Source organism: Aulonocara stuartgranti, assembly GCF_965226115.1.
Source record: "Aulonocara stuartgranti genome assembly, chromosome: 13".
NCBI classification, from domain to species: domain Eukaryota; kingdom Metazoa; phylum Chordata; class Actinopteri; order Cichliformes; family Cichlidae; genus Aulonocara; species Aulonocara stuartgranti.
In genome coordinates this window covers 26,918,130-26,944,661 of record NC_138949.1, presented here as the reverse complement: position 1 = coordinate 26,944,661, position 26,532 = coordinate 26,918,130, and the positions used below count along the sequence as shown (strand labels likewise).

At 39.5% G+C, this 26,532-nt stretch overlaps 2 protein-coding genes across 3 annotated transcripts in view; both read right to left on the bottom strand.

Annotated features, from left to right (window-relative positions):
• LOC309720983 (calcineurin subunit B type 1) overlaps positions 1 to 13,877 on the bottom strand; it is a 31,004-nt gene extending 17,127 nt beyond the window's left edge. Inside the window, exon 1 of the mRNA XM_082558278.1 lies at positions 13,560 to 13,877. Within this exon, the coding sequence (XP_082414404.1) occupies positions 13,560 to 13,562 (3 nt within the window). The 5' untranslated portion in view covers positions 13,563 to 13,877. The remainder of the gene's footprint in view (positions 1 to 13,559) is intronic.
• Positions 13,878 to 14,259: 382 nt separating this feature from the next.
• cnrip1b (cannabinoid receptor interacting protein 1b) lies at positions 14,260 to 22,980 on the bottom strand. 2 transcript variants are annotated; one of them, XM_082557382.1, is made up of 3 exons: positions 22,556 to 22,966; positions 21,153 to 21,297; positions 14,260 to 16,650 (listed from the first exon to the last, which is right to left on the bottom strand). In XM_082557382.1, the coding sequence occupies exons 1-3, from the start codon at positions 22,732 to 22,734 to the stop codon at positions 16,486 to 16,488; spliced, it is 489 nt and encodes a 162-aa protein (XP_082413508.1). In that variant the 5' UTR covers positions 22,735 to 22,966; the 3' UTR covers positions 14,260 to 16,485. The 2 variants fall into 2 exon arrangements, with proteins under 2 accessions (XP_082413508.1, XP_082413507.1); XM_082557381.1 differs by lacking the exon at positions 14,260 to 16,650 and adding an exon at positions 16,659 to 17,542 and having other exon boundaries at positions 22,556 to 22,980.
• Between the last annotated feature and the right edge of the window lie 3,552 nt (positions 22,981 to 26,532).

Here is a 26,532-nt window from a genome sequence, read left to right as displayed (position 1 = left end):
AAAATGAATGGCTTTATTGTTAAATTCAAAGTAATGGATTGTAACCATAGACACTGTAAACGATGTCCTGTAGCCTCTATATTTGAAAAGTGAAGTCAACTCAAAATTTGCTTAAGCTTACAGTCTTTTTTTGAAGAGCAGCAGGAGGCCACGGCACTGGCAAAATCCCTTCTCGTTGTACATTAGTCCATAAACATAACATTCCTCAGCTGTTTAAAACATGAAGTTAATTTAGTAAATTATAGTCAGTGCTATTAGACCCAGAGTCAACAACAACAACAACAATCTTTATTTATAGAGCACATTTAAAAGCCTTGGGCATACCAAAGTGCTTTACATAAAACAATAAAAGGTTAAAACATTGATAACGGATAAAAAAATAAAAAATAACAAGTTATGTTCATAGATAAAAGCTACCAATAAGAATGACTACAGCACATGGGTAATAACAAGATAAAAGCTGTACCACCATAATAAAAGACACCAATAGAAAGATAGGAGGGAATTAATACAAGAGGTCAATAGGTCACAGCAACCAAACAAACAAACAAACAAACAAACCAGCAATTAAAAGGTGGAGAAGGCAAGTTTAAAAAGATATGTTTTAAGCTGTGATTTAAAAGAATGAATAGAATCAGATGCCCGGATGCCAATCGGGAGATTGTTCCACAGCACAGGTGCAACAAGAGCAAACGATCGATCACCTCTAGTCTTAAGTCGAGATCTGGGCTGAGCCAGCAGTAACTGTGACGATGACCTTAAAGCCCTAGCAGGAGCATAAGGGTTTAAAAGGTCCTTAAGGTAGCTGGGTGCAGTGTTGTTAGTAATTTTAAAAGTAAACAACAAAATTTTAAATTGAATACGATATTTGACAGGCAACCAGTGCAGATCGGCAAGGACAGGAGTAATGTGGGCAAACTTGCTGGTTTTGGTTAGAATGCGAGCTGCAGCATTCTGAACTGTCTGTAATCTATGTAAAAGGGAAGAGTGGAGACCACAATAAAGTGAATTACAATAGTCTAGCCTCGACGTTACAAAGGCGTGGATGAGCTTTTCGAGATCTTTATGCGGGATATAGCGCCTAGCCTTAGAGATAAGACGAAGCTGGTAAAAACTAGATCTGACAACAGCAGACACTTGTTTGTCAAGTGAAAAGTAGCTGTCAAATAAGACACCCAGATTCCTGACAGTATCAGAGAGAGAACAACTAAGAAAACCAAAGGCATCCCGGAGTTTGGCACGAAGGGCATTACTACCAAAAATCATAATCTCGGTTTTCTTCTCATTAAGGATAAGAGAATTCGACAACAACCACTTCTTGGCCTCAGACATGCATTCTCGGAGGCTATTCAGAGACAGAGCAAGATCGTCGTTTAGCTCAAAATAGAGCTGGATATCATCTGCATAATAGTGATAAGCAATATGGTATTTCTCAAAGATGGCACTTAAAGGAAGCAAGTATAATGAGAAAAGGGTAGGGCCCAGCACAGATCCCTGGGGGACACCACAGCAAACAGGTACAGCCGAGGAAGAGGATGTAGCCAGATGTACCGTAGAGAGCCGATTGGAGAGATAGGATTTAAACCAATCCAGGGCAGCGCCCTTGATGCCTACAGTGTGCTCAAGTCTCGCTAATAAGATATTATGGTCAACCATGTCAAATGCCGATGATAGATCCAAAAGCACTAAGACTGAGGGGCGTCCGTTGTCACACAGAAGTGTTATGGGGGTTCATATGAAGGGGGTGAAATAGTTTAGAGCCTAAAGTCAGAATTTTCAGTGTTTTCAGTGTCACAAAGAAGAGCGCCGCTTCACCTGGTCATTAGCAGCACAATTATTTTAGTGAGACAGATCCTCAGCAGAGGGAACAGGCTTTATATATTTGAACTTCTTCAAATGTGGTTCAAATATATAAAACCAAATGAAGGGGTGCAATAAAGCTACCTAAGATCACATCGCTATATATAAATGTCTTCAATGCAAACTTTGTGTGTCACTGTACCAAAGGAACTTATGGATGATACAGAAAATGAATAAATATCTTCTACATGTTTTGCATTACAGCTGAAAAGAAAAAAAAATGAACATTTATTACCAGAGAATAATGAAAATAGATTTGGCCAAGAAAGCCTGCGTTAACAAGTTGAGACACACTCTCGTGATACCCGTGATCTTTAACTGTTGTTTAAGATTTTGCTTACCAGATAATGCAAAGAAAGGCATTTCAAACAGTACACCAAAGGCCATGTAAAGTTTTTTGTACACAAATTGCAATCTTTACTATTCTACATTATAGCAAAAACACGACTTAGCACTGAATTTGTAATGTTTAACTGAAGCCCCAAAAAATTATTAAAAAACAAAAAACAAAAACAAAGTCATGAATCACGCACTGCATTAAATATTCAAAAGAACAATGCCATCCAGAAAATCCCGCAGTCCCTGGCTCTTCTGCATGGCAGTGTGTGGCATTGGCTGCAGCCACATGCGCATCCCATCTTATCCAACAGTGAAGTGTCGACTCAGCCCAAATATGATTTCTGGCAGAGAGAACAAATGAGGAGTCTCTGAAGCAGAGAGGTAAGGTTAATCAGTTGGGAACATGCAGCTGACAGCTACACGGCCCACGTTGCCACAAATGTCCTACAGTTCCATCAAAGAAGGCCAAACTCGACCTACAACGCTATGTGATCTTTCTTTTCTGATGGTACCACTCAGTCAGAATCTTTCAAATTCCATGAATAGCAGTAAAAAAATAAATAAAAATAATTCAGTGAGTGGTGGTCCATGTCCTTTCCACTAAAGTCTGACAAAAAAAGAGCAGTAGGGACACTTTCCAGGCAGACCCCACCTCGCCTGTAAAGTGGATGAGAGCAGGTGGCACCAACAGGGGGTGGAGACAAAGAGCTGCAGTAAAGTCGGACTGTTTCCATCAGCTTTTTGTTTCTACAGGAAGTCAAAGAAACACTTCTTTCCTGTGAGATCTGATCCCAACTTAATAAGATTGCCAACAATATAAATGCAAATGCGGTCTCAAACAGTTGAAATTATGAATTTTTATTATGGGTAGTCTATTCAAATGCAAACTAGATCACTACATAAAAAAAATCTAATAATATCTGAAACAATTCAATATTCAATGCCATTTCTGATAGCCAGGACAAAAGTACTGCCACAGCACAGAGGGCGGAAATTTCTAAGTGTTAAAAGATGAACAGAACTAGGCTATATTATGACTTAACAATAAAAAGACAACACTGTGAGTGTGGGGAGGCTGGCCTGTATGGGCACTAAGGTGGTAGTATTAACCCACAACTAGTGTATCAACGCTGTATAAGGTGACCATTAGAACCATTTCATATTCAACATATTAGATTAAAATAAATTTGATTAAAAAAGATTAAAATAAAATACAGTAGATTCTTTTTAATTCCTATTTCAGAAAATTGTAATGTCTGAATTTGATCTTAGGTACAGAAAAAAAAGCAGTTGTATGAATGTATGTGTGATTGGGTGAATTTTTCTTTTTAAAAAAAGTCCATTTACTATCTTACCATCAGGCAGGAACTGGGCAACATCTATCGTGCCTCGGGACCTTGCAGTCAGTAGAGAACTGTGGCACCTGGCTCTAAAAACTGCAGTTGCCTTGATCTTGTGATGTTATCATCGCCTGTTTCAATGACGCAAGGATGTTTTCCAATAATCTCAGACAGAAATCTAACTACGGCGCACTGTGTGGTAACTGTCAGTGATTCAGCACAAGACACTGACACTGGTAAATGTAATGTAAATGAACTGCCGAAAAGAATCCTACCGTTTTTGATCTTGAGGATACATAGGCATTATTTTTACATCTGACAGCAAAACAGAGCTTTAACTATGCTGAAGCATGAATGTATATTAGATCTCACAATTGGTTGCCAGGACAAATATTAAAGTAGTACTCATATTATTAGCACTACTCATAATTTACTCACATTATTCATATTGATTAGAGAGGAAAAAAACAACAACACACAAACTAGAGCCAGTTATGTCATACACCAGGTTGTTGTTGTGCTGCTGTGTAACAGCAGACTTACCTCACAGAAGTTGAGGTATTTTAAGAGCAGTGAGGAGAAAGAGGTGACACAGGATTAGCCAGGAGAACGCCTTAGCATTTGACACCCTATCAGAGTGGAGTCAGTTATGATTAGAGGTTGACATGGTTTTTCTCTCTGGAACAAGTTGGCAATGGCTAGGGGCTGCCAGTTTAAGGGATTGAATTCCAATGCGTAGCGCATGACTCCACCATTACTGAGGTTGGGTGTCCCATTGCCTGTGTGGCTCTGTAATAGTGACAATGTGATACTTTATTGATCCTGTAGGGAAAAGTCCTTTTGTTTGCTCCCCTATATAGCGCTCACTCAGCTACAGAATAGCATAGCTTTACAGAAATGTGATGACTTGCTTAAAAATTTCAACAGCATTTGAAACTGAAGGCCTTGAGCAAATGTCTTCGAGTTCAAGGACAGGTTCTCAGTGCTTCCTCTACCTGCCATGAGACTTAACAAACAGCTATGACAAAACTAAAGATGATCCAGGTTAAACAGAACAGGTCACTTTTTTGTTCATGGCTTTTAAATCTTGTAAATCTTTTAGAGCCAAATGGACCAAAACGGATTAACAGATAACATTTTTATGTCATTTTTGACATTTAGGAAGCCTCTCTAAAACAAAACAAATAATGAAAAAAGCAGACTTTGTAATAACTACCTCAACAAAATGGTGTGCAAATGTTTGAGGAGCATACTTCTAACTACATCCCTAACAGCCACTCTCAGTTCAGTGTTAGCTATAGGGTCTCTGGAGGTAAATAGACTTACTGCAAAGAAGATTTGGTTTTGAGGATTACAGGTTTACTTACTAAGGCCTACCTCCTGGGGTCAGGAGTAACTCTTGTCATGTCTTCTGTAATAAACCACTTTGGCAGCTCTTGTTCAGCCATAAATACTCATGATGGATACCAGATGGATGAATATAAAAAAAAAAAATCAGAAAAGGGGAGGGTGATACGTGAAATGAAAAAGCATCTTACATACACAGACCAGAACACAGGCACAAGAGAAAGACTAGTGTTGGCTCATTTATAATGCATGATTCATTCAGAATCAATTAGGCCTCAGCGCACAAAACACATTCTGTATAATGAAGAGCTTGGCATCACGGCCGGTTGAGTCGCAAAGAAATGACCGGCACAAGAATCTGGCCAATTACAGACCCACAGGGCCCAGTAATAACATCAGTGAGTGACGAATTCAATACATGGGCCTAAAGACTTGGAGGACTTTTTTCAGGCTTTGGCAAGATGTGAGAATATATTCTCATAACAAATTGAAACAATAAGAAGGTGCATAGTGAGCGAGAAACTGCATTTCTAATTTACTCTAAAAGGCAGAAAACTTAGTCATATGAAGTCATAAACAGGTGAACAGTACAGCAGAGGTTCCAATGTTTTATTTACTATTGGCTGCCCTCCCTCTATAGATATAAGATCTAAAAATATTTTTTTTTCATTGCTAAATAAAGAATGAATTTTTTGTGTGTGTGCACAGAGCAGAGGAGAAACAGGTGAAGATAATGTTAATGGAGCTGATGACAATTTGTAACTTAAAGTGCAATAAAAGCCAGCCAAGAAATTTAAAAGCAAAAAATGGACCGATGCTGCCCCCCAAAAATCTATGAAATTGAGCCTTGAAAACAGAAGGTGAGGGTGGGCCACAATAAGACAGTCACAAAACTAAAACTGTATGCAGATTTCCACATAGAACCATCTGCAATAAGCCTTTGTGAGGGTTGGGATTTCAAACCTTCTGTCAAAAGGACAGCAGCAGCATGAGGCTGTGACACTAGTCATTCACTTCCCTGCTCAAATGATTGAAAAATAATACTTCTGACAAGAAATCAGTTCCTCGTTTTACATAAATAACAATAAAACAAAATGATATCATTGATACGAAAAACTTTCACATTTTTCTACTGTGATTAAATCAGAGTTGTAACACTCACGTACACACTTGCACTGAGGTGCCCTGAGTGCAGCGAGCCCAATGTAGAACATGCTGGAATGAAGCGATGACTTGCATAAATCCTAAAAATTAATCAACACTGCAGTGTGTGCTCTAGGCAAATTAGCATAGCGTAGAAAATGCAGGAACAAAGCAGAGGCACACATCACTCGCTGAATCCTAACGGTGGTGCATGAGATATTGTGCATAACACCACAAACGTTAGACTAAGAGACAAACTGGACCAATCGATACTTCTTGCCTAGGTTGTTTTTAATTTAGATGAAAACATTATCACTCTTAGTTATACATTCATAATGCATAACACTGAAACAGTACAAGCGAAAGACAGTCAATAGTATGCATTAATAATCAGTTATTGCTCGTTAAAGTAACTCCAAATGCAAGAAAAAAAAATCTGAAAATCCTACTGAATACAAGACAATATATGTGAGCTTCTTTCTCTGGCTTCTTACGATTCCTTAGGGTAAACTGCACCCTCTCCCTGCTGATGACACTTTCAGCAGATAATGTAATCAGAATTGCTTTGAGTCTTTGGCTTGGCCACCAATGTGAGTCTGAAATCACAGCAGCTATTATCACATTTCAAGTCAACACAAAGGCTGCCCTGAAAATGAATGCTTTCAAGTATTAAAGATCCCTGATTTGGCTTTAATTCTCTGCTTTGAGTATTTATGTATTAGACCTTCGTGGCTAAGGATGAAATCTGGACTGACACTCTACCTAGTGCCCATTTATTTCCCTTTAATTATCGTTAGCTTGCAGGCTACATGTGTATGAGGCAATCCGTTTGCCCAGTACTTAAAGGAAACCCCTTTTTTTCTTTAAATTAACACACCTGCGGTTATGGTTAGGGTAAAGGTTAAGTTTAGCAACACCAATGAGTAAGAAGTTATGTCACCAAGACATAGCCACTAAAGCGTATGCAGACATGGGTGATTAACTATGTATTAATAGACCTCTCTGCATTGAATCATATCTGTTATTAACCTCTGTCTCTCTTCCACAGCATGTCTTTTATCCTGTCTTCCTTCTCTCACCCCAACCGGTCGGAGCAGATGGCCGCCCCTCCCTGAGCCTGGTTCTGCCGGAGGTTTCTTCCTGTTAAAAGGGAGTTTTTCCTTCCCACTGTCGCCAAAGTGCTTGCTCATAGGGGGTCATATGATTGTTGAGTTTTTCTCTGTATCTATGAAGCGCCTTGAGGCGACTTTTGTTGTGATTTGGCGCTATATAAATAAAATTGAATTGAATTAACTAACAAAGTTTCAGTGTAAGAAGTAGTATACCATGATTGCCGCCCTACAAGAAAAACAATAGAGGTCCAGTTCATGCAACGTTACAATGGTCCCCACCCGCGACTGTTCTCTAACACCTTCTCTTTGTTATGGAGCTTAAAGGTCTCAGTACGTTAGGAGTGGGGATGTTGGCTAGCTAAAAATATGCAACTGATGTTGTCTTTAAGATCTATGGGAACTTGTGAGAAGCAAAATTACTGTTCACAAAACCAGAACGCTCAAAAGCAAAGAACTGCTATGTGCACTGTGTGGATGTGGACACAGGGAATCAATTAAAACAGCATTCCATGTAAAGGCATCTGTGTGTGTATGAATTACGTTTCCACACAATTTAAGTTACTGATCCATTAATCTTGAGGTGGAAAAAGTGTGTTGTGTGTGTGCAGAGCTGTCAGTTTATTTGTTGCGCATTTTCTTTCTGCTCTGCTTATTTGGTTAGTTCAGGGATCACAAGACTCCCCTCCTCCGCACAAATGTGTCTGTAAGTATGAAGCTTACCATATAGCCGAGCTTTGTGATAAACATTACCAAGTCTCACAGCAGAGAGCAGAGCTGAGCTGAGCTGTGCTTTCAGACTGCTTTTTAAATAGACTTCTAACCCTTATTTTTTTAGCCTAACTTTGTACAGCAGGCAAAATCCAGGCTAATAACCAACTGACTGAGAATGATCTCTTAAGAAGAAAAGAAAAACACCCAAAAAACAAAGAAACAAAAAAGAGGCTCAGTTACATAGACCAGAATTAAAATAAACCATTGCTAGTTTGAATCCATTTGTCTGTTTGAAGAGGCACTCAATTATTCTTCTGCTCATCTCCATCATCTCTCACCTTTGTAATCGTGTTTTGCAATATTGTCTTGGTTGCCGTGTTTGCATCTATCCTTGCTTTTATGAGAATGTGTGTGTGTGTGTTTCTCCATGGATGCGTGTGGCTGTCTGCAAATGTGGTGAGGATCTGTACAAGATTTAGGAGTCAAGTGCAAATATGAAAATAATTACCACAATCTCAGCAGCCTGAAGGAACTCCAGCAGGGCTAATCCTCTCAGCCATTTCTATCCTTGGTTTGGGCCTGTCTTCTGAGGGTTTTGAAAGCCTCATAATTCTATGTAAACTAACAATGCCTAAATCTTCTTATGAATTAACACAGTGGAGATAAAACTACACTGTATTTGCCAAATACTGAAAAACATCTTTCTTTCTTATTTATATTTATTTTTGTAAATCAAGGTGTCAAATAGATGACAAAGCATGGCATGATTAAGGCTAGCTCTGCAATTAGTGGAGAACATCACATCACGCAAAAGTATAATACCTACCAGATAACGGAAAAGTTGCTACCATATAATCGTGAGAGTTATCAGTTTTTTTCATTTGCTCATCACGCCCCATGTACAGACAAAATGCCACACTCTTGGGTTCAAAGCCATAGTGCATACAGTTGATGGGTGACAGGTGGCTACATATATTTTTCATTTACCGTCTGACCTGCCTGGAGTTTCACATAACAAAGCATGTAGTATTAAATGAGATGCAAGGTTATTTCTGGCTACACTGAAGTATGATTCATATATTCTTAGAATTGCTACTGAATGAATAATTTCAAAATCTTAAAAACGTAGCATTTTAGTTTAAACTAACAAATACTACTTCTGTGAGGATTCATTCAGGAGGCAACTCTAGCCTCAACGGTAGCCTCAGCAGGAGTATCAATGCAAGTAAGTTACAAGACCTAAAAGCAAATGATGTTCCTTTTTTATATATTGCAGCAGTTTATTAAGGATTTCAATCATTTTTCTCCATCACATTCGTGAAGAGTAGGTATTGGGGTTAGGCAACCAAAATCATCATTTCAGCCAGCAACAGGAGATTACATTAATGCGCTAAACCTATGGACCACTGCAGGTAAATTGTTTCAGGGCAGATAAAATGCTGAAGACAGTAGCTATTAGTTAATGAAGCCCCATACTGTTGGTTCCATTATTACCACTGACAGTGTGCAAAATATGCTTTTAGAGGTTAATTAAATGTAGTACTTTTGATGCCTTGAATGCTGATGAGGTAAATGTGATTTAAAAATCATCCCCAAAGCCATCAATCAGCTATAGATTCTTGCCAAGAGTAAAGTTATCATACTGACCACCCTCTGTAAGTCAACAAAAAAAAAAATCTGACCTTTAAGCTCTATTGAACTGTTTCTAGTACCACAAATCCACTGAGCATCAAGTTCCTACCAATGGTTATAGAGGTAAGTTCTGAATGATAATAAACTTTTCTTTTCACTGTGCACATAGATTTCCAAACAAATAGGTGTTTATTGAAGAAACTGACTAGTTTAGCTTATGCTGGTGACTGCTGGCTCCAGTGCAAGCCATGGATTCTGCAGAGATGCAATGGCCAGTGAGGAGAATAAATCCAGATTGAGTGGGCTGGTTGGAAGTGCTGTGTGGATCACGTAGTGTTGATCATCACTTCTGTTGGTGGTTTACTGTGGCTTTTATCTCTTTTACATTAGCTACAGCTCAATCCTTATGTGGGTGGCGCTTGATTGCTAGGCAGCATATGGTCCCCTTAGCATCAGATCATTCCACTACATGCTTAAGCAACTGCGCGTCCCTGCCCCCAACCTCTCCTTGCGGCTGAGAAGAATACATCTGACAAGCCATAGGTTGCCACAGTGCCTGCAGGACGTGCATGTCCTGACAATCCACGGTCTGATAGTTGAGATTGCTGCAGGGCAAATCTAACAAGGTAAGCATACACAGGAAAAAATGTTTCCTCTGACAAAGTAAAGAACCCCCCAGTTACTGCTGCCCCCAAGTAATGAGATGCTGCTCTTAATAGCTGGTTTTTGTGTGTGATTTATGAATTCCTTTCTATTTACAGATGCAAATTTTCTGCGCTAATTTATGCAGAATTAAAGTCAGGGATGATGTAGGCCCCTTAGAGTTGTTTAGCAATTGTATGAGTAACACTCACTTCTAATAACCCAGTTTCCAAATATCCTCTTTGCAATAATGCAAACATGTTCCTAGGCCCGGGCTGGTGAAGTGTCAGATCAGGAAATTTCATTTATTTCTTTACAATAAAAAAAGAAACAGCAATAACTCTACCAACAGACTGGACAACAGTTCCTTTTATGTACTTGCAAGCAAGGGACTCAAACCACCGCAATCACACCTCTTGTGTTTTCAATGAGAAGAAGAACGAGCAGCAAAACCAGTGAATGAGATGTCTACATACGCACAATGTTGTTTTTGTGGTTTGTTACCTAGACTGCAGCACTACAAATAAAAAACACAAAATAAAAAATTTTGCTGAATAAACATTTTACAAATATCCATGGGCATGATATACACCAGGTGTTTACAATCTTCTTTTTTTTTTTTTTTTTTAAACACTGTTGCGGTCATACAGTCAGGATTATTATAAATGCATGCTTAATTAAACTAAACATGTGCAACACGGTCATATTCAAACCAAAGCTTCTGCATGCAAATGCAATCTATAAACAGCGACTGCTGCTTACAATGATGTGTATAAATGCAGAGTCTCAACATGACAACATGAAAATTGCAGACAAAATGAGAGCAGGAATGACTTCATTGGCTTATACACCGCTCTGAATTCACAGTCATACCAAATCTCTGCTTTTTTCCCTCTTTTTTAAATTACATTAGACACTGGCATCAACATGGTCACAAAGTTTTACTTGGTCACAATAATCCCACCTCTAGTGTTTGACACGAGTAGTTCTCAGTTGTAAAGCTGCAAAAGTGTTGATACCGCCTTGACAAAGTTCTAATGGCGAGATCCTGCTGTCATTATGTGACAAATTGCTTCGAGATTAAGCACTGGCTCCGGACCAACCCTCATACCGCCTTAGTGAAAAGAGATTGTAGAATTGGTGATTTTACATCAGCTAGAATATACAGAAGTGAGGTTTTGCTTCTCTAATCTTGATTATCAGGAAGAATATGCACCTGGTGAGTACATACTACGTCCAGTAGCAATGCAGTGGCAAATGGGAATGTACTTACACAATAGCCTTCCCAAGATTGAATTTTCTAAGTCAATATGCATAACACAGATTAAAGAAGGGGGGAAAAAAAGGTCTAATAATAGCCAAGTCATGACAAACTATCTGACTTTGGTTAACATTTTATAGACGAAAAAGATAAAGAAAATGTTAACACTGTTTCTAATAACCGTTTACTTTTTAGATGTCATAAGTGTTAGCATGAACTAACATGTTAGCATGTTGTTAGTATAACCCAATTAAGAATTAATATTTTAATTTTTCCTTTTCCAGGCAACAAGAAAACAGGAAATTCTCCCTCCCTAGACAGATTATAAATAAGACCAATAGCTAGTGTTGATGTGGTTGATACTGCTTATTTTATATCATGGGTGAACTGTCAATAAATACGGTCTGCAGTCATTCTGTAGTGTACATGAGGCTTTTGGGACAACATTTGGGTTAGAGGTTATATATGGGGCTTAGCCTTGAATATGCAAAGGTCAGCCTATTTAATGACCAATCACTGCTCTTTATTCCTGGTACTTACCTCAACCTGAAGACGACGAAGCATTTTCAGTTATTGTCCCCAATCTGGATTTTTCAAAGCCATCGAAGGACCCACCTTCATCCCCCTTAGCCTCCTCTTTCCCTATATCAGCCTATGCTTACACAATTTATTTACTTATGTACTACTACTACTACTAATTAACTACTTCTCTTATTAAAATGGGAATTAATTTAATCATTCTTAAGTTTATAATTGCTCTGTAAAGCAGAGGTGTCATACTCACTTTTTTTCATGGGCCCAATCTGATCTCAAGTGGGCCAGACCAGTAAAACTATTGCATAATAGCCTGTATGAAAAACACCCCTTTAAATGTCTCCTCTCTTTTATAAGTGCAAAGAACTACAAGCAGCTTCTTCAAATGTTCATTTTTTCACATTCGATGAACCATCAATTGTAAAATGAAGGTGTAATTAAGATAAATACGTAAAAACAAATGAATTTCAACACATCCATTTTACTATATTTGGCAGGTCCAACCGTCATTACATGTACATTACAATTCACAGATCACAGTGGATCTAAAATAGGCACAAAACTCTTACATGTCCAGTTTTTGTAAATGGACAAAAAAAAAATAGCATTTTATGCATTTACAATTGTAAAAATTTGGCTATATCTAAAAATACTTCCACTATTTTGCATACATGATTTCTCCTGTGTAGTAATGCTGGCATCACGTCGCCAGACCAAGAACTGCAGTGCATTTTATTGAAATAAAGAGAGTAATTAATGTCTTTGCAAAGCTATCCGGTGGGTGGAATTGGACCCTCTAGTTGGCTGCTTTTGGTCCTCGGGCCACATGTTTAACAACCCTACTGTAAAAAGCATTTGGGTTACAGTTTTTAGAAGCAAGTCATATATATATATATATATATATATATATATATATATATATATATATATATATATCCCTCGATGTATCCTCGATGTATAGGCACACACGTACACCAAACAATCGTATGAAGTGTGTGTTGCAGGAACAAGCCTGTGGCCTACTATGGAAGCCTCCTCTACAACCACAGGTAGAAATGATACAAATGTAGCCTCGGCCGATTATTGCACTTATCACAGTTTAGTGGCTCAGACGAAACAATGTTGCAACCATCAACACAGCGCCATGCTATCTAGAAAACACACCGAGATGGATGTTATATATTTGAATGCAGTGCGATATAGTAGGAGCAAAGACCTAACATAAGCAGCCGTTACATTTTCCTGTCTGCTGTGTGAAATGTGCCACAAATAGTCGCCAGCCTAGGCTTAATAAGCGTGTATTTTTGTTTCGAAAACTCATTTGCACAGGCCTAGTTGCTAATAAGAGTGTAGGCTATGTCGAGAAGGGATAAGAAATATCTGGGCCACAAGCTGCAGGCTACTGTCAGCCCTGGGGTATTGCACAGAGAGCGCGACAGGGAGCCAAAAGTGGGTGAGAAAAGCGTTTCCTTCTCGCCACAGCTCTACGTTTTTTCGACCGTTCACTCAAAGCGGAACGCTCGCTACGAGCGAGAACCTGTCAAAACTGAGCTATATTCGACACATTAAAGCACAGGCCTGTCCACTGGTGTGTTCACCAGTCGGCGGAGGTTGAAAATAAGAGTCGTTGCTGCTTACCATCTTGCAGGTCGGATGATGAAATCCAAGCGATGTGAACGGAAAAGGAGGTTACAACAGCAGAAGTCAGCAGGCCGCCGAGCTGTGGCGAGAAATACAAGAAAAATACGCTGTAGGTGCTCTCGGCTCTCGTCCTGGCTTTACACCCAGGTTCAGGATCTCTTAACCGTTTCTCTCTCCTTCACCGAGGCTTTCACTGCAGTGGCTGAAGGGAGGGAGACCCGCTGGGAGGGGACAGTAAGCGGAGGCGGAGGTTCGGTTTGACAAGCAGGCGGTGGCGGAGGGGAGGAGAGAAGAGTCGAAGGGGGGGAGGTGCAGCAGTACTGTACATCCGGGAACTGCTGGGTCTATCGATTTATTTATTTATTTGTATTCCTGCTTCGAGTACAAGTTTGTGCACGTGCTCCCCCAACTGGCTTCATGACTGTACTACAAGAAGTGGCCAATCTAGCCTTCGTCTCCTGAACCTCAGTATATCCAAGTTTTACATGGAGTTCATTTTTGCTATAATGCCCTAAAGTGCTTGAATTATTCCTCGGCGATTGTGTTCCATATTGACACGGTAGCTTCACACAGTTGCTGCAGATTCACCTACTGAATCTCCTTGATATGCACCTGCTGTTTCACCACTTGCCAAATGTGCAATACTGGATTGAGAGCTGGTGAGTGTGAAGACCAGATAAGCATACCAAACTTAATTTCACATTAAAAAAAATAGTCTGAGGTGATTTTACCTTTGTGACATGGTACATTATCATGCTGGAAGCAGCAAGATGTCAAAAGATGGGTACACTGTAGTCATAAAGGGATGGACATGGTCAGCAGTAATACTCAGGTAGAGTGTGGTGTTTAAATAAGGCTTAGTGGTCCTACGGAGCCCAAGGTATCCCAAGAAAATACCCCCTCACATTTACACCACCAATAGTCTGAACCACTTATACAAGACAGAATGGGTCTATGATTTCATGTTGTTTATGCAAAATTCTTCTTTTTGACAATGTGCTTGTTTCTAGATTGTCTTATCCTTGTATTTATCCCCAAACGCCTTAATAAATCACCTATAAACATGACCCAAACAACAGCAATATGTTTTGTGCGAGTATGCACATAATGTGATTCTGCAGTATGGTTTCCTTTGTGTCAGCCATTTTCTTCTGTACTATACTTTTTTCGGAGGATGTGCATGGATTCTTTGTTTGTTCCTAATTCCATTCCATTTTTTAAAAATGTATACAGCGCCAATTCACAACAACATTCACCTCAAGGTCTATTATATTGTAAGGTAAAGACCCTACAGTTTTAGAAAGAAACACCAATAATAACACAAACTTCTATGACGAAGCACTTAGTGACAGTGGGAAAAACACACTGAAAGTGAAAAGAGAAGATTGGAGAAGAAATGCTCCGTCCATTAAGCAAAGCCCCCCCGCTCCCCACCAGCAACATAAGCTTATTGCTGCATAACAAAGTTTTATTCCTAATCTTAAACATAGCACAGAATGAGTGTGCCACGCAAAAAGATTTTTCATTTTAATGTCTACAATGTAAACAGTCAACACTATCACAAAAAAGGTCAGAACAATACTGAATATAAACTTCACCACAGAAAAATTTTAACATCACATTTGACACCAATTTCTTGCATAGGTAAGTAAAGTATTTAATTGAAAATAGTTGTCATTTCTACAAAGTACACACAGTAACGTAAAAACATTTCACATGGTCCACTCACTGTACAAAAATACATTTTTTAAAATATCATATATTTACCACATTAAATAGAACAAAATGGTCCAAATATTCCAAATAAATTATTTGTCTTTATGCACAAATATCCGTGGCAAGGACCACTGTTAGAGGTAGAGAGAATAAACATACACTAGACAGGGGCACAACTTCACCCAAATCCAAAACTCCTATTTGCCACACTGTATTACACAAATGATAAAACACAGTGATCCACAACACTACCCTGAGGGTTTCATTCCAAAATTGGGACTATTTTAAAAATCACTCGAAGTGTGACAGCAAAGTTTCGATAATTTCATGGTTGCTGACTCACAAGACTCACAAGTGCAATCCATTGCAAAATGATATGGGCTGAAAACATTTATCAAACAAGACAGTTATGATTTTGGGTAACAACAACTAACCAAAGTTTGCATAGAAGCAGTCAATAATGACTTAAAATGGCAACAGCACCAACAAAACAGCTGTTTGGATAATAAGAACAGCCTTCAGCCTTGGCACAGCATAAATGAAGCTGAATTCAATTGAACCGAACTGAATTCTAAATTTATATTACAGTGACAGAAACAGTTGTTTTGATTCTTGTATAAATTACTGCACTTGTTAAATCAGACAGAGAATGATGTAATTCATTTTTAGGCATGTCTGAAGAATTTCTTTAACCACACTAGAATGCTCTGTGTTTCCTTTTGTGGAAAGTTTGGATTTTGAAATGAAACTCTCTGTAGACGTTCAGTAGCTTCAAAGTACATGCACGTCTGTACAAGCACCATATGTAAACAGATACTGTAACTAAACACACAGGCACTCTCACACACATACACCAATGTACATACATGTAACTCTTGTCACACTTGGGGTTTACCAGATGTCACAAAAAAACTGCATGTGAAAAAAAATATTTGCCTCATAAAACTTCATTTAATTTTAGCCTCAATAAATGCGAAAAGACTGGAAACATCACTGCATTTTATATTTCAAACCATTAGAAATGAATTAGCAGGAGCCTGAACACATTCTTGAGGGCATAATGGAGGGAAATCCTGCATTTTCTCTTCAAATACCTTTAGTTTTTCCGATATTGGCAGATTGCAGACAGACAGAAAACAGAGTAAAACCACAGAATTGTCTTCATTTCAAAACAACATGCAGATGATTTAAAAAATCTTTCAGACCATCACACAAACATCTCCTTGTTGACCCACATGAGCGTACGCGTGTCGTTGGGTTTGCATTCGTATTCAATGCTGTTGAAGCTGTTTCCCCACTGGCAGTGATCCCTCTTGTTGTAGTTGTAGTACTTCACCTGCCACACCGTTTCAAACATTCCCGCCTCTGTGAACTGAAGCAGAAGCAGATGTACCACTGTGTGCATACACTGGCGCACACAATGATGTAGAGCACATGCAGTGTGGTAGACTGGAACATGCATGGGTACTCTCTCTATAAAGGCACAGACTCCTGTTGCATCATGTGTAAAATCATTTGAAGATGCAGTGAAAAGGGAGCATACTAACAGCACAGATGGATGCACACACAGGCACACGCACACGCACACACACACACACACACACACACACACACTTCCAAACACACACACCAGATCATCCCATAGGCCTCAGCGTGTGAACTCAACAGATGGGTCACACATATAAATGTATGTAGACACAAATAACACAGTATTTCATAATGTATTTATATTTCATTTTACTGCCAGAAAACCAGAAACTTTAAATTTATTAATATATATTAATGTATTTTCATGTAAAATCTTAGCATTAGGTGTTCTCATTGCCATAAAAATCTATGTAGTGCTGCTTGCTGAAAGAAAAATGTACCATCTTCAATGATGTCACACTTTCTAAAATGGAACTTGAGCAAGGAAAGCGGAGGATGCTGGAGAAGCTGCGATTAAAGATACAAAGTGAATCTTCAGGGAAGTGTTTTTATCCATGGTGCATGAAAAGCTGTGACTGAGTGGGCAGTGCATGTGATAAAATATATACATGGGGTGCTGACGGTTCTTTAAGTTATCACTTTAACCTGTTAAGTTAAACTGTCTTAACTTGGCAAAGGCTAAGGCCGATTAACTTCTTATTTGCCAGCATAAAAACTATTTGTTTGACAGCACTCACTGGATATTCAAAACAATGGGATAGTCCATGGAGCTCACTGAAGTCTAAGAAAGAAGGTCTTCTTGAGATTTGCGATTCCATTTGAGAGTCCAAGATCACCTGTTGAAACAATTCTATATATTAAAACTTAGTTGGATTTGTCACTACTTTGCCAATACCCAAAACTGTCACCCTGAGATGAGAGGAAGTTGACTGAGATGTTCAGGAACTACTACCAAGGCTCAAGCCTGCCATGAACTGCAAACTGCTGGAAAACCAGCATCACTGTTCACAGTGAAAAGTTTTATGTCACTGTGGAGCGAGAGGGTACAGACCTGCCCCTTGAAATTTAATTGAAAATCCAACACCTTCAGCCTATATGGACAAGCGGATTGCCTTCTGGAAAAAAGTTTTTGATAGGACAAAATAAAGATTGAGCTACTTTGGCCGCAGTGAGAAGAGGTATGTTCTGAGGAATAAAGATGAGGATTTCAAACCTAAGAACACTGTAGCAACCGTCAAACACAGTGGTGGTAACATCATGATCTGGGGGCCGTTTGCTGCCATTATTACTGGTACATTGCACAAAATTGATGGAATAAAGAAGGAGGAGACCTGCTTCCAAATTCTTCAACCTTGCCTCAAATCAACAGCTAGATGGTTGAAACTTAGACAGAGTTGGGTGTTCCAGCAGGACAATAACTGGAAACACACATCAAAGCTCAGTCCATGTCAGCAAACAAACCAGTTTAAATGAACTCTACCAACTCTGTCACAAACAGTGGTCAAATATCCAGCCATAATAATGCCAGGATCTTGTTTATGGCTACCAAAATTGAGATAGATCTTGGTGGAGAGTGGCCGAGCTAAGATCTTGTGGGACTTCCAGATACAGACGTACAAAATGGTGGTGGCAAACCAACCAGACATAGTGGTGGTAGACAAGCAGAAAGCAGAAGAAGATGGCCATAGTGATAGGTGTAGCGATACAGAATAACAGCAACATCAGGAAGAAGGAACACAAGAAACTTGAGAAGTACCAAGGGCTCAGAGAAGAGCTCGAGAAGATGTGGAGGGTGAAGGTAACAGTGGTCCTAGTGGTAATCGGAGCACTAGGTGCAGTGACTCCCAAGCTAGGTGAGTGGCTCCAGCAGATCCCAGGAACAACATCCAAGATCTCTGTCCAGAAGAGCGCAGTAAGGAACAGCTAAGATACTGCGCAGTACCCTCAAGCTCCCAGGCCTCTGGTAGAGGACACAAGAGAAGAATTTATATATATACTTTTGACTCTGTGTGGATTACAGAAAATATAAATAAATTCAAACTTATAATAATAATAATAATACATTTTATTTGAAAGCGCCTTTCAGAACACTTAAGGACACTGTACACAGCACAACACATAAAACAAATTTAAAATAGCAGCGTAGAAAGGTTATGTGGGATAAGCAAATTTGAACAAGTGAGTTTTGAGTCTAGACTTAAAGAGAGAAGAAAGTGATATTTCCTTAATCAGGAAGTAGGGAATTCCAGAGTCGAGGAGCAGACCAACTGAAAGCCCTGCTCCTCATGGTGGAAAGATGGGCAAGACGGGGAGAGGGGACAGAGAGAGAAAGAGAAGAAGAAGATCTGAGACACCGAGATGGGATGGTGATCTGAACCAAATCAGAGAGATATGGAAGGGAGAGATGATGAATTGCCTTAAGCGTATACAAAAGTATTTTGAAATTGATGCGATATTTGACCAGGAGCCAATGAAGCTGCTGCAGGACAAGAGTGATGTGATGGATAGAAGGGGTCCTGGTGATAATATGGGCAGCAGAGTTCTGGATGCGTTGGAGCTTGTGGATGGATTTTAGAGTAAGACCGAAAAGAAGTAAATTACAGTAATCGATGGCTATTAACAAGAATGGCAGTGGCATGTGGAGTGAGAAAAGGACAGAGATGATTAAACTTGTGCATCTAATTGTTGTTTTTTTGAAGTCATTAAAGACATATGCTTTACAATCAATCCACCCTGGAAAAAGTAATTAAAAGTTCAAAATTAACATGACATTCATGACCATGATGAATATATATAGCCTTCTGATCACAACAGTAATATTACACAAATACTGAGATATGATATAAATATATAATATATAAGTTGTGAATATGCTTAAATGTAGGTGTAAATATAAAGGTAGTCTTAGGTACTCCTACGCTCATAAAATACTGTATCAGGCTATCACAAATCAATGGACCGGTGATGCAGCTGTGCCACACATCATTAAAATCACTTTAACATAATGTTTCTTTTTGATTAAATGCCTCAACTCCTCACATGTCGTGTTTCTCCCTCAGGCATAAGAGGACCTAAGACTTGAGAACGCAAGGAAAGGAATCAAGGACATACCAGCTGAGACTCACTGTATATCATGAGGTTGCTTTCCCTCCATTGTGATTGTCTTTCCTTCTTTAATTAGTCTTGTCTATTCAATTACTCTCTGCACACCCACACACCCACACACACATGAATATGTATGTCCTGTGTAAATTGTCAGTCCATCTGTATTCTTGGATTCCTGATTTCTCCGTTTGGCTTATTGTGAGTTTGAATCAGCTTAGCATTAAACTGGGATTTTGGTGTATTCCTGCCTCATGTGTCCTTCATCTGGGTCCTCATTTGCATAAAACATAGTAGAAAGTTTGACAGAATTACTTCTATTAGTTCAGTGTTAAGTTCCAATCTTAATCCAAGTGTATTAACAAACTCTGTTAACACACAACTGACCGCAGTCACTGTTAACCTTTTTGGGTTTATTTCTTAGCCACCTGTGTTAGAACATTAGAGACATTTCTGGGTTTCGCAAAGCTGATTAAGAATAAAACATCACCATGGGCTCCAGGAAATTCAATACTTGATATTTTTACTGTTCACTGGAAGACAGAGCAGAGTTGAAACCCTAAATAGGTTATATTTCCACCCTCGAAACATTCATCATCTACCTGGTAACCTTGGATAAAAAAAATGAGGCTATCAAGATACTCTGTAACCATAGAAACACTGCCAGAACCAGAACCATGACAACATAAACAGGCATGGTAAGACCATCACTTGACATTAATCTCAGGATTATAAGAACATTATGAAACACAGATATAGATGAGGTGAAGTGGCTGAACACAGATGAGATCACTTGGTGATTAAAGGGCTGGTGAAGACCAAATCTTTCTATCAGCAGGTTTTGATTTTAATCTGTCTCCATCCCATTTATTCCTATTTTCAGTAAAAATGTGTGCCACAGTTATTATTATGTTGAAGTAATTGTAAGATATGACACAACAAAGCTGGTGGAGGATCTAGAGATATATTAAGAAGACCAGGTAAGTAGTCTAAATGCATCCAGATTAAGAATAAATAGATGATCTGGTTATTTCTGGAGCCAAAAAGGGCCTTGGTTGCTACAATGAAAAACACAAAACACTACCATGTTTAACGTCTTAAAATGAGTGGAACTGTAAACATGACTTGCAAAACTGATAAAAAGTCAATCAAGAGAACCAAAATCCAAATTGAAGATACATGAATGATAAAACCATCGTTAAAGAATTAGAATTTTTTTTAAAGAGCTTACTGGGAACAGGGAAGCTCTTCATCAGGTTTCTTTACCAGCTCATATCAAAACATAATTCCTAAACACACGAGAACAGTTCTTCCACCTCTGTGCTGTGCACAGTGTAACCATACCTGTATGCTGACCTGAACTGGTTGCCTCTCTCCACTTTTGGTATGTGCCACACCTTCTGTCTCGTACAGGCCAGTATAGACCACAGACTGTGGGTCTTTAGACTGCTGCTCCAGGGGGAAGGTCACCCCACCCACGCTCATTGACCTGCATTGACCAGATCACACAGCAAAAATAGAATCATCACAAAACAGCAAAGGTATGAAATGCATGAATGAAAATAGTTTTACACAAAGAGGGAGGGAGAGAGAAAATCAGAGGAAGAGGAAGAGAGAGAGAGAGAGAGAGAGAGCCTTGTGTTGACAAATCAGTTGGTGAAATAGGGCTACAGCTGGGCTTCACTGGCTTGCCCCACATTCAGTTCAACACCACCTATGCATCACTGCGTGTGTGACCTAGTTTTATATTGGAGTGCTCCTTCAGTGATGTTTTTACATCCTGGTAGTTAAATATCCGACGCTAATCCTTATTGGGAGATGCGAGTACGACAACTCACATTACATAATCATGAATTGTAGGCAAATCCCAGGAGGGCGGTGCCACAAAGCCCAAACACTGGAGTCCTAATCTGCGGGGGATTTGACGTGCAGCCAGTTGGGGTTTATGCTGCCGTTGAACTTGGAAACAGTCTCTTTACCCCGTTGAGCGCTCCAGCAAGGCTTGCTTCTAATTCAGTTATTATTATTATTATTATTATTATTATTATTATTATTATTGAAAGCTACTTAAAAGAGGAAAAGGGGTGTGTTGTTTTAGGCTCTCTGTATTTTAGGCTTGAAAATCAAAATCAAGCCTAAAATACAGAGACCATCAGGTTTAAAATCTGCACTTGCCTTCTCTTCAGCATATCTGCTAAAGTCAGTGGTATCAGTGCGTCTGCCTTATCCTTGGTCAGTTACAACAAAGACATGTATCTAATTACTCTCAGTGCAGATGAAGCAGAAAAGCAGTGGTGCTGTAGTGCAGGCTATTTCGCTTTAAATGGGAAATACATTAAATCAGAAACAAACAATACGACAAAGAAGTCCCAATATTTAGTAAATTCAGGGAGGATTAATAAAATATTCGTAAAACAACGTCATACAACCCCACAGGTCGCTATAGAAATAATTATTTAAAGGGAAAATATCATCAAAAATAGCAAATCAGACAGAAGGAAAAATCTTCATTATTTGAAAGGCTTTCTGAGCTTTTATCGCCATCCTCCAATAACGTTTATCTGAATGCCTGAAAATATGTCAGCGACGCTCTTTGATAAATGAAATGATCTTTGCGTTTCCAAAAATAGAATATAGATTTAGAATATGGTGATCTGGACGTGATATTTGCCTCCCTGGATTAATAGGTTTCCTAGCAGTTTGGTTGGGTTATGACCTGGTCAGGAAAATCCACATGGGCTACCTACGTGGCCTCGACCGCTCCTGGTTTAACAACCACCTCGATTTTGTACTTCGACCCGGTCAGAAGCTTGATGGTTCGGGTCTGTCCGAACCGGGTCCCGTCGGATTTGAAGTACACGGCTGTGTTGTTAGGAAGCATCTTCAGTGAAATCCCAATTTTCACGATCTGCGGAACGTTGGCCATGTTTCCATATAGCTAGTGTATCTCAGGAGGACCGCGGGGTGTGGGAGGGATCGTCGATCAGTTCGTGGAAACTGAGAAATGCCGTGTGGTGAATCCCAGAGAGCACCGCGCAGCACGGGGAATTGCGCTGCGTAATCCCGTCCAACCTCCAGAATATAAACCTAATCCCAACCGTTGCACTGTCTCTCTCTCCCTCTCTCTCTATACACACTCTATCACCGACTATAGCCACCATCCTCTCGATCGCTCTCTCACCTATCGTCACTGTTTGCTTGCAACACAACCAATGCTGCTAGTATAATAGGTCATCTATTCTCTCTCTTTATATCTATGTATATCTACGTTGTCATCGACCAATGTAAAATTTGTGTCTCGCTGTCCTTGGTCCTGAAGTCGTGCCAGTTAAGACAGCGGAGCACTTAAAGTGATCCTCAAAGGACCGATTAATCCTTGAATACTCTTAACACCGCGCACAGCTCTCCTTGGGTTAGGCGTCGAAAGTGACACATCGTCACAAAAACCCTTAAAATGAAGCAGTTTGAATTTTAACCCCCAAATGCACGAAGAAACAAACCTGGTCTCAAATTCTGTTCACAGAGCCGAATGACTGAAATTAGTCAGTGTACAGTAAACAGCATTAGTCTAGCTGGCAGTAGTTTCGAATCTATTTATTGAAAAGAGAAGTGTTATCTATATACACTAGAAAACCCCAATTTTTTCAGGTTTTTATTGAAAATTATGCAGTTTAATGTCTCATTGAGCTCTGAAATGAAAGCATAGTACAAATAAGCAATAAGAGTTAAAAAAAGAAATCATGGAATCAATTTAGAAACCAAACTTTATTCTAAACCTTTGACTCAAGTAGCCACCTTTGGCAGATATAACAGCTGAACACCCCGGTGGCACATTACAATAAAAATCGAAAGCTCTTCTCATATCTGTTGCAGAGATTACCATAAATGTGGGGCACATGTAGGTTGCTTTGCTTTCACTCTTCTTTCCAGTTCGTCCCAAGACCAGCTCGATGGGAGAGACTATGCTGGCCACTCCATACTTTCAAGCTTACTGTCTTGTTCTTTTTTCCTAAGTAAGTTTCTGGCATAGCTTGGACTTATGTTGTGGATCATTATCTTGCTGTAGGATGAACCCCTGACCAACTAGGGGCCGACCAGAGAGTGTTGCATGCCGCTGCAGAATGCTGTGGTAGCTGTTTTGGTTCAGGGTGCCTCTCACGCTGTACAAGTCATTGACCCTGGATCCAATAAAACAGCCCCAGACCATCACACTTCCTCCTGCATGTTTGACAGTTGATGCCACACACTGTGGAACCATCCTGTCGCCTACTCAATGGTGTACAAAGATCCTGTGTGATGAACTGAAGATTTCAAATTTTGTTTCATCAGTCCATAATACCTTCTTCCAGTCTTTCATGGCCCAGACAAGCCTCTTTGTCTTATTCTGGCATCTTAGGAATGGCTTTCTTGCTGCAACTCATCCTGTCAAACCTGCAGCTCGAAGTCTTCTCTGTAGTTAAAACTGAGACTTGCTTATTACGACCACTATTAAGCTATGCTTGAAGCTGTTGAGCCCCCTATCACGCAAGCTGTTAACTCCTAGAAACTTGTCCCCTGATTCAGTTGTGGCTTTGGGTCTGCCAGACCTCTTCCTGTCAGAGTTTGCCCCATTTTCTGAGTGCCTTTTGATGGTGAAGGAAACTGTACTCACTGACGCCTTGAGATTCTTTGCAATTTCTCTGTAGGACTGACCTACATTTTTAAATGTTATGATGTTTTGTCTCTCTTCCATTGTTGATTGTCTTTTTCTCGCCATTTTGGTAGCAACACACAACTTTCTGCAGTACAATACTGTTCAGCTGATGCTCACGAGGCTATGGTACCACAGTATGTTCCAACACTGCTTTTATGCAGACAGAGGCGCTTGTAAGTAATCCAGAAAAGTTGGAACACCTGTAGGAATTAGTAGACCAGCTTTTAAGGCTTGATCAACGTCTATTGCTGCAGAACAGCTTTAAATTGTTAACCCATTATGTGTCCCCCGAAAAAGGCCTTTTTTGTATAATTCTGAAAATGTACATTATTTTTCACTTTTGGGTAAACTTACCCTTTTTTTAACCTTTGCCAGTTCACCACTTACCTTTGTACCATTTCAAGCTATCCATTCATGGGTTTTTACGACTGGAATTGCAATAAATAACTGGAAAAATTTAGGTGTTCTAAAACGTTTGACCTGTAGTGTATATTCATAAAAAATTGAACATGAAATTACATTTTCGTCTTTTTAAATCATTCCTCCAGCCATGATTTATATCAAAAAATAAATATGAATAAAACACTTTAACTGATAGGGATAAACCAGAGAGAAAGAAAGAAAGAAAATGTCTTCATGTATGCTCAATCAAATCAATCAAAAGTCAAAACCACGATAAAATGGAAATATTCATGAGAAAATTCAAGAACGTCTAGATCAGGGGTAGGCAATTCCAGGCCTCGAGTGCCGGTGTCCTGCAGGTTTTAGATCGCACGCTGGGTTAACACACCTGAATTAAATGATTAGTTCATTACCAGGCCTCTGGAGAACTTCAAGAAATGCTGAGGAGTCATTTAGCCCTTTAAATAAGCTGTGATGGATAATGGACACATCTAAAACCTCCAGGACACCGGCACTCGAGGCCTGGAGTTGCCTACCCCTGGTCTAGATAGACGCTGTGGCGCAGGCCATGAAGTGGGTAACCCCCGTACGTCCTATGATTGACCACTAGAGGTCAGGCTTGGATTGGAACTGGAACAAGCCATGTACGCGAATAATAACTGTATTGTTTTTCTAGCTAACGTGGTGGAAACTGATGGCCATCACTTCTACAACTATTACTAATACAAAAGCTGTTAAGTTGGGCCTGAAAATACTTAGTTGTAATTAAATACAAAAGAAGTTAGTGAAAAGTGATCAGATAGAAGGTTTAGAGTGAAAAACCATTCAGCTTCAGGGCTACCGAAGTGGAGTTGTTTAAGTTATTATGGCAAGCAAGCAATTAAATAAATAATTAATTACAGCTCTTAAATTCAAGCCTAATTCATGTTTTTTTTTCGAGAACACATCGTGTACATTTAACTGGATGTATCCAGTAAAGGTGGAAAATAAGGCAGTAGTTCTCCACGGGTCACGTGATCGGTCAGTAGGGAAGAGCGTGACGCAGCTGTTACCAGCAAAGCATATTCTGTTTTGGGCGGAAATAGTTTTGGACCGAGCGGACCATCTTGTCTACAGCTGCTGAGTCCAGTTCTGTTTACTGTAAACTCTGTTTCTCCTAGTATGTAATAATGTTAATGTGCTGTTCATTCTCCTTTAAGTGTAAGCAGTCATTCAAGTTTTATTTAGGCATATGTGTGTAGGTTAATCCTTGTACATTCTTTAGTATTTCCCTTTACAGGCTACTACTTCATAGTTAACTTCCTCTGAAAGTCTTACCCCCAGAGGGACTTTCTTTCTTTGTAGAAGCGTTTCAAAGAAACTATGTTATTAGCTGTAGATAAGGTATCTTTATTTTGCTATTTGATGCATTTTCTTACATAAACCAAGCACAGTGATCACTCTTTGGGGGGTTATTGGGCAGTTTCATCACCTGCGTAAAATCTGCGTCATCGGTGCATATATATCTCTCTTGACGTTTCTTCGGTTAACATTTATCACCCAGATTGAAAATCTGCTATCGTTCAAGTCCAGATTTACGACATCTAATAATCTCGTGGCGCGGGTGGTGCTGCGCCCTTCCCGTCTGAT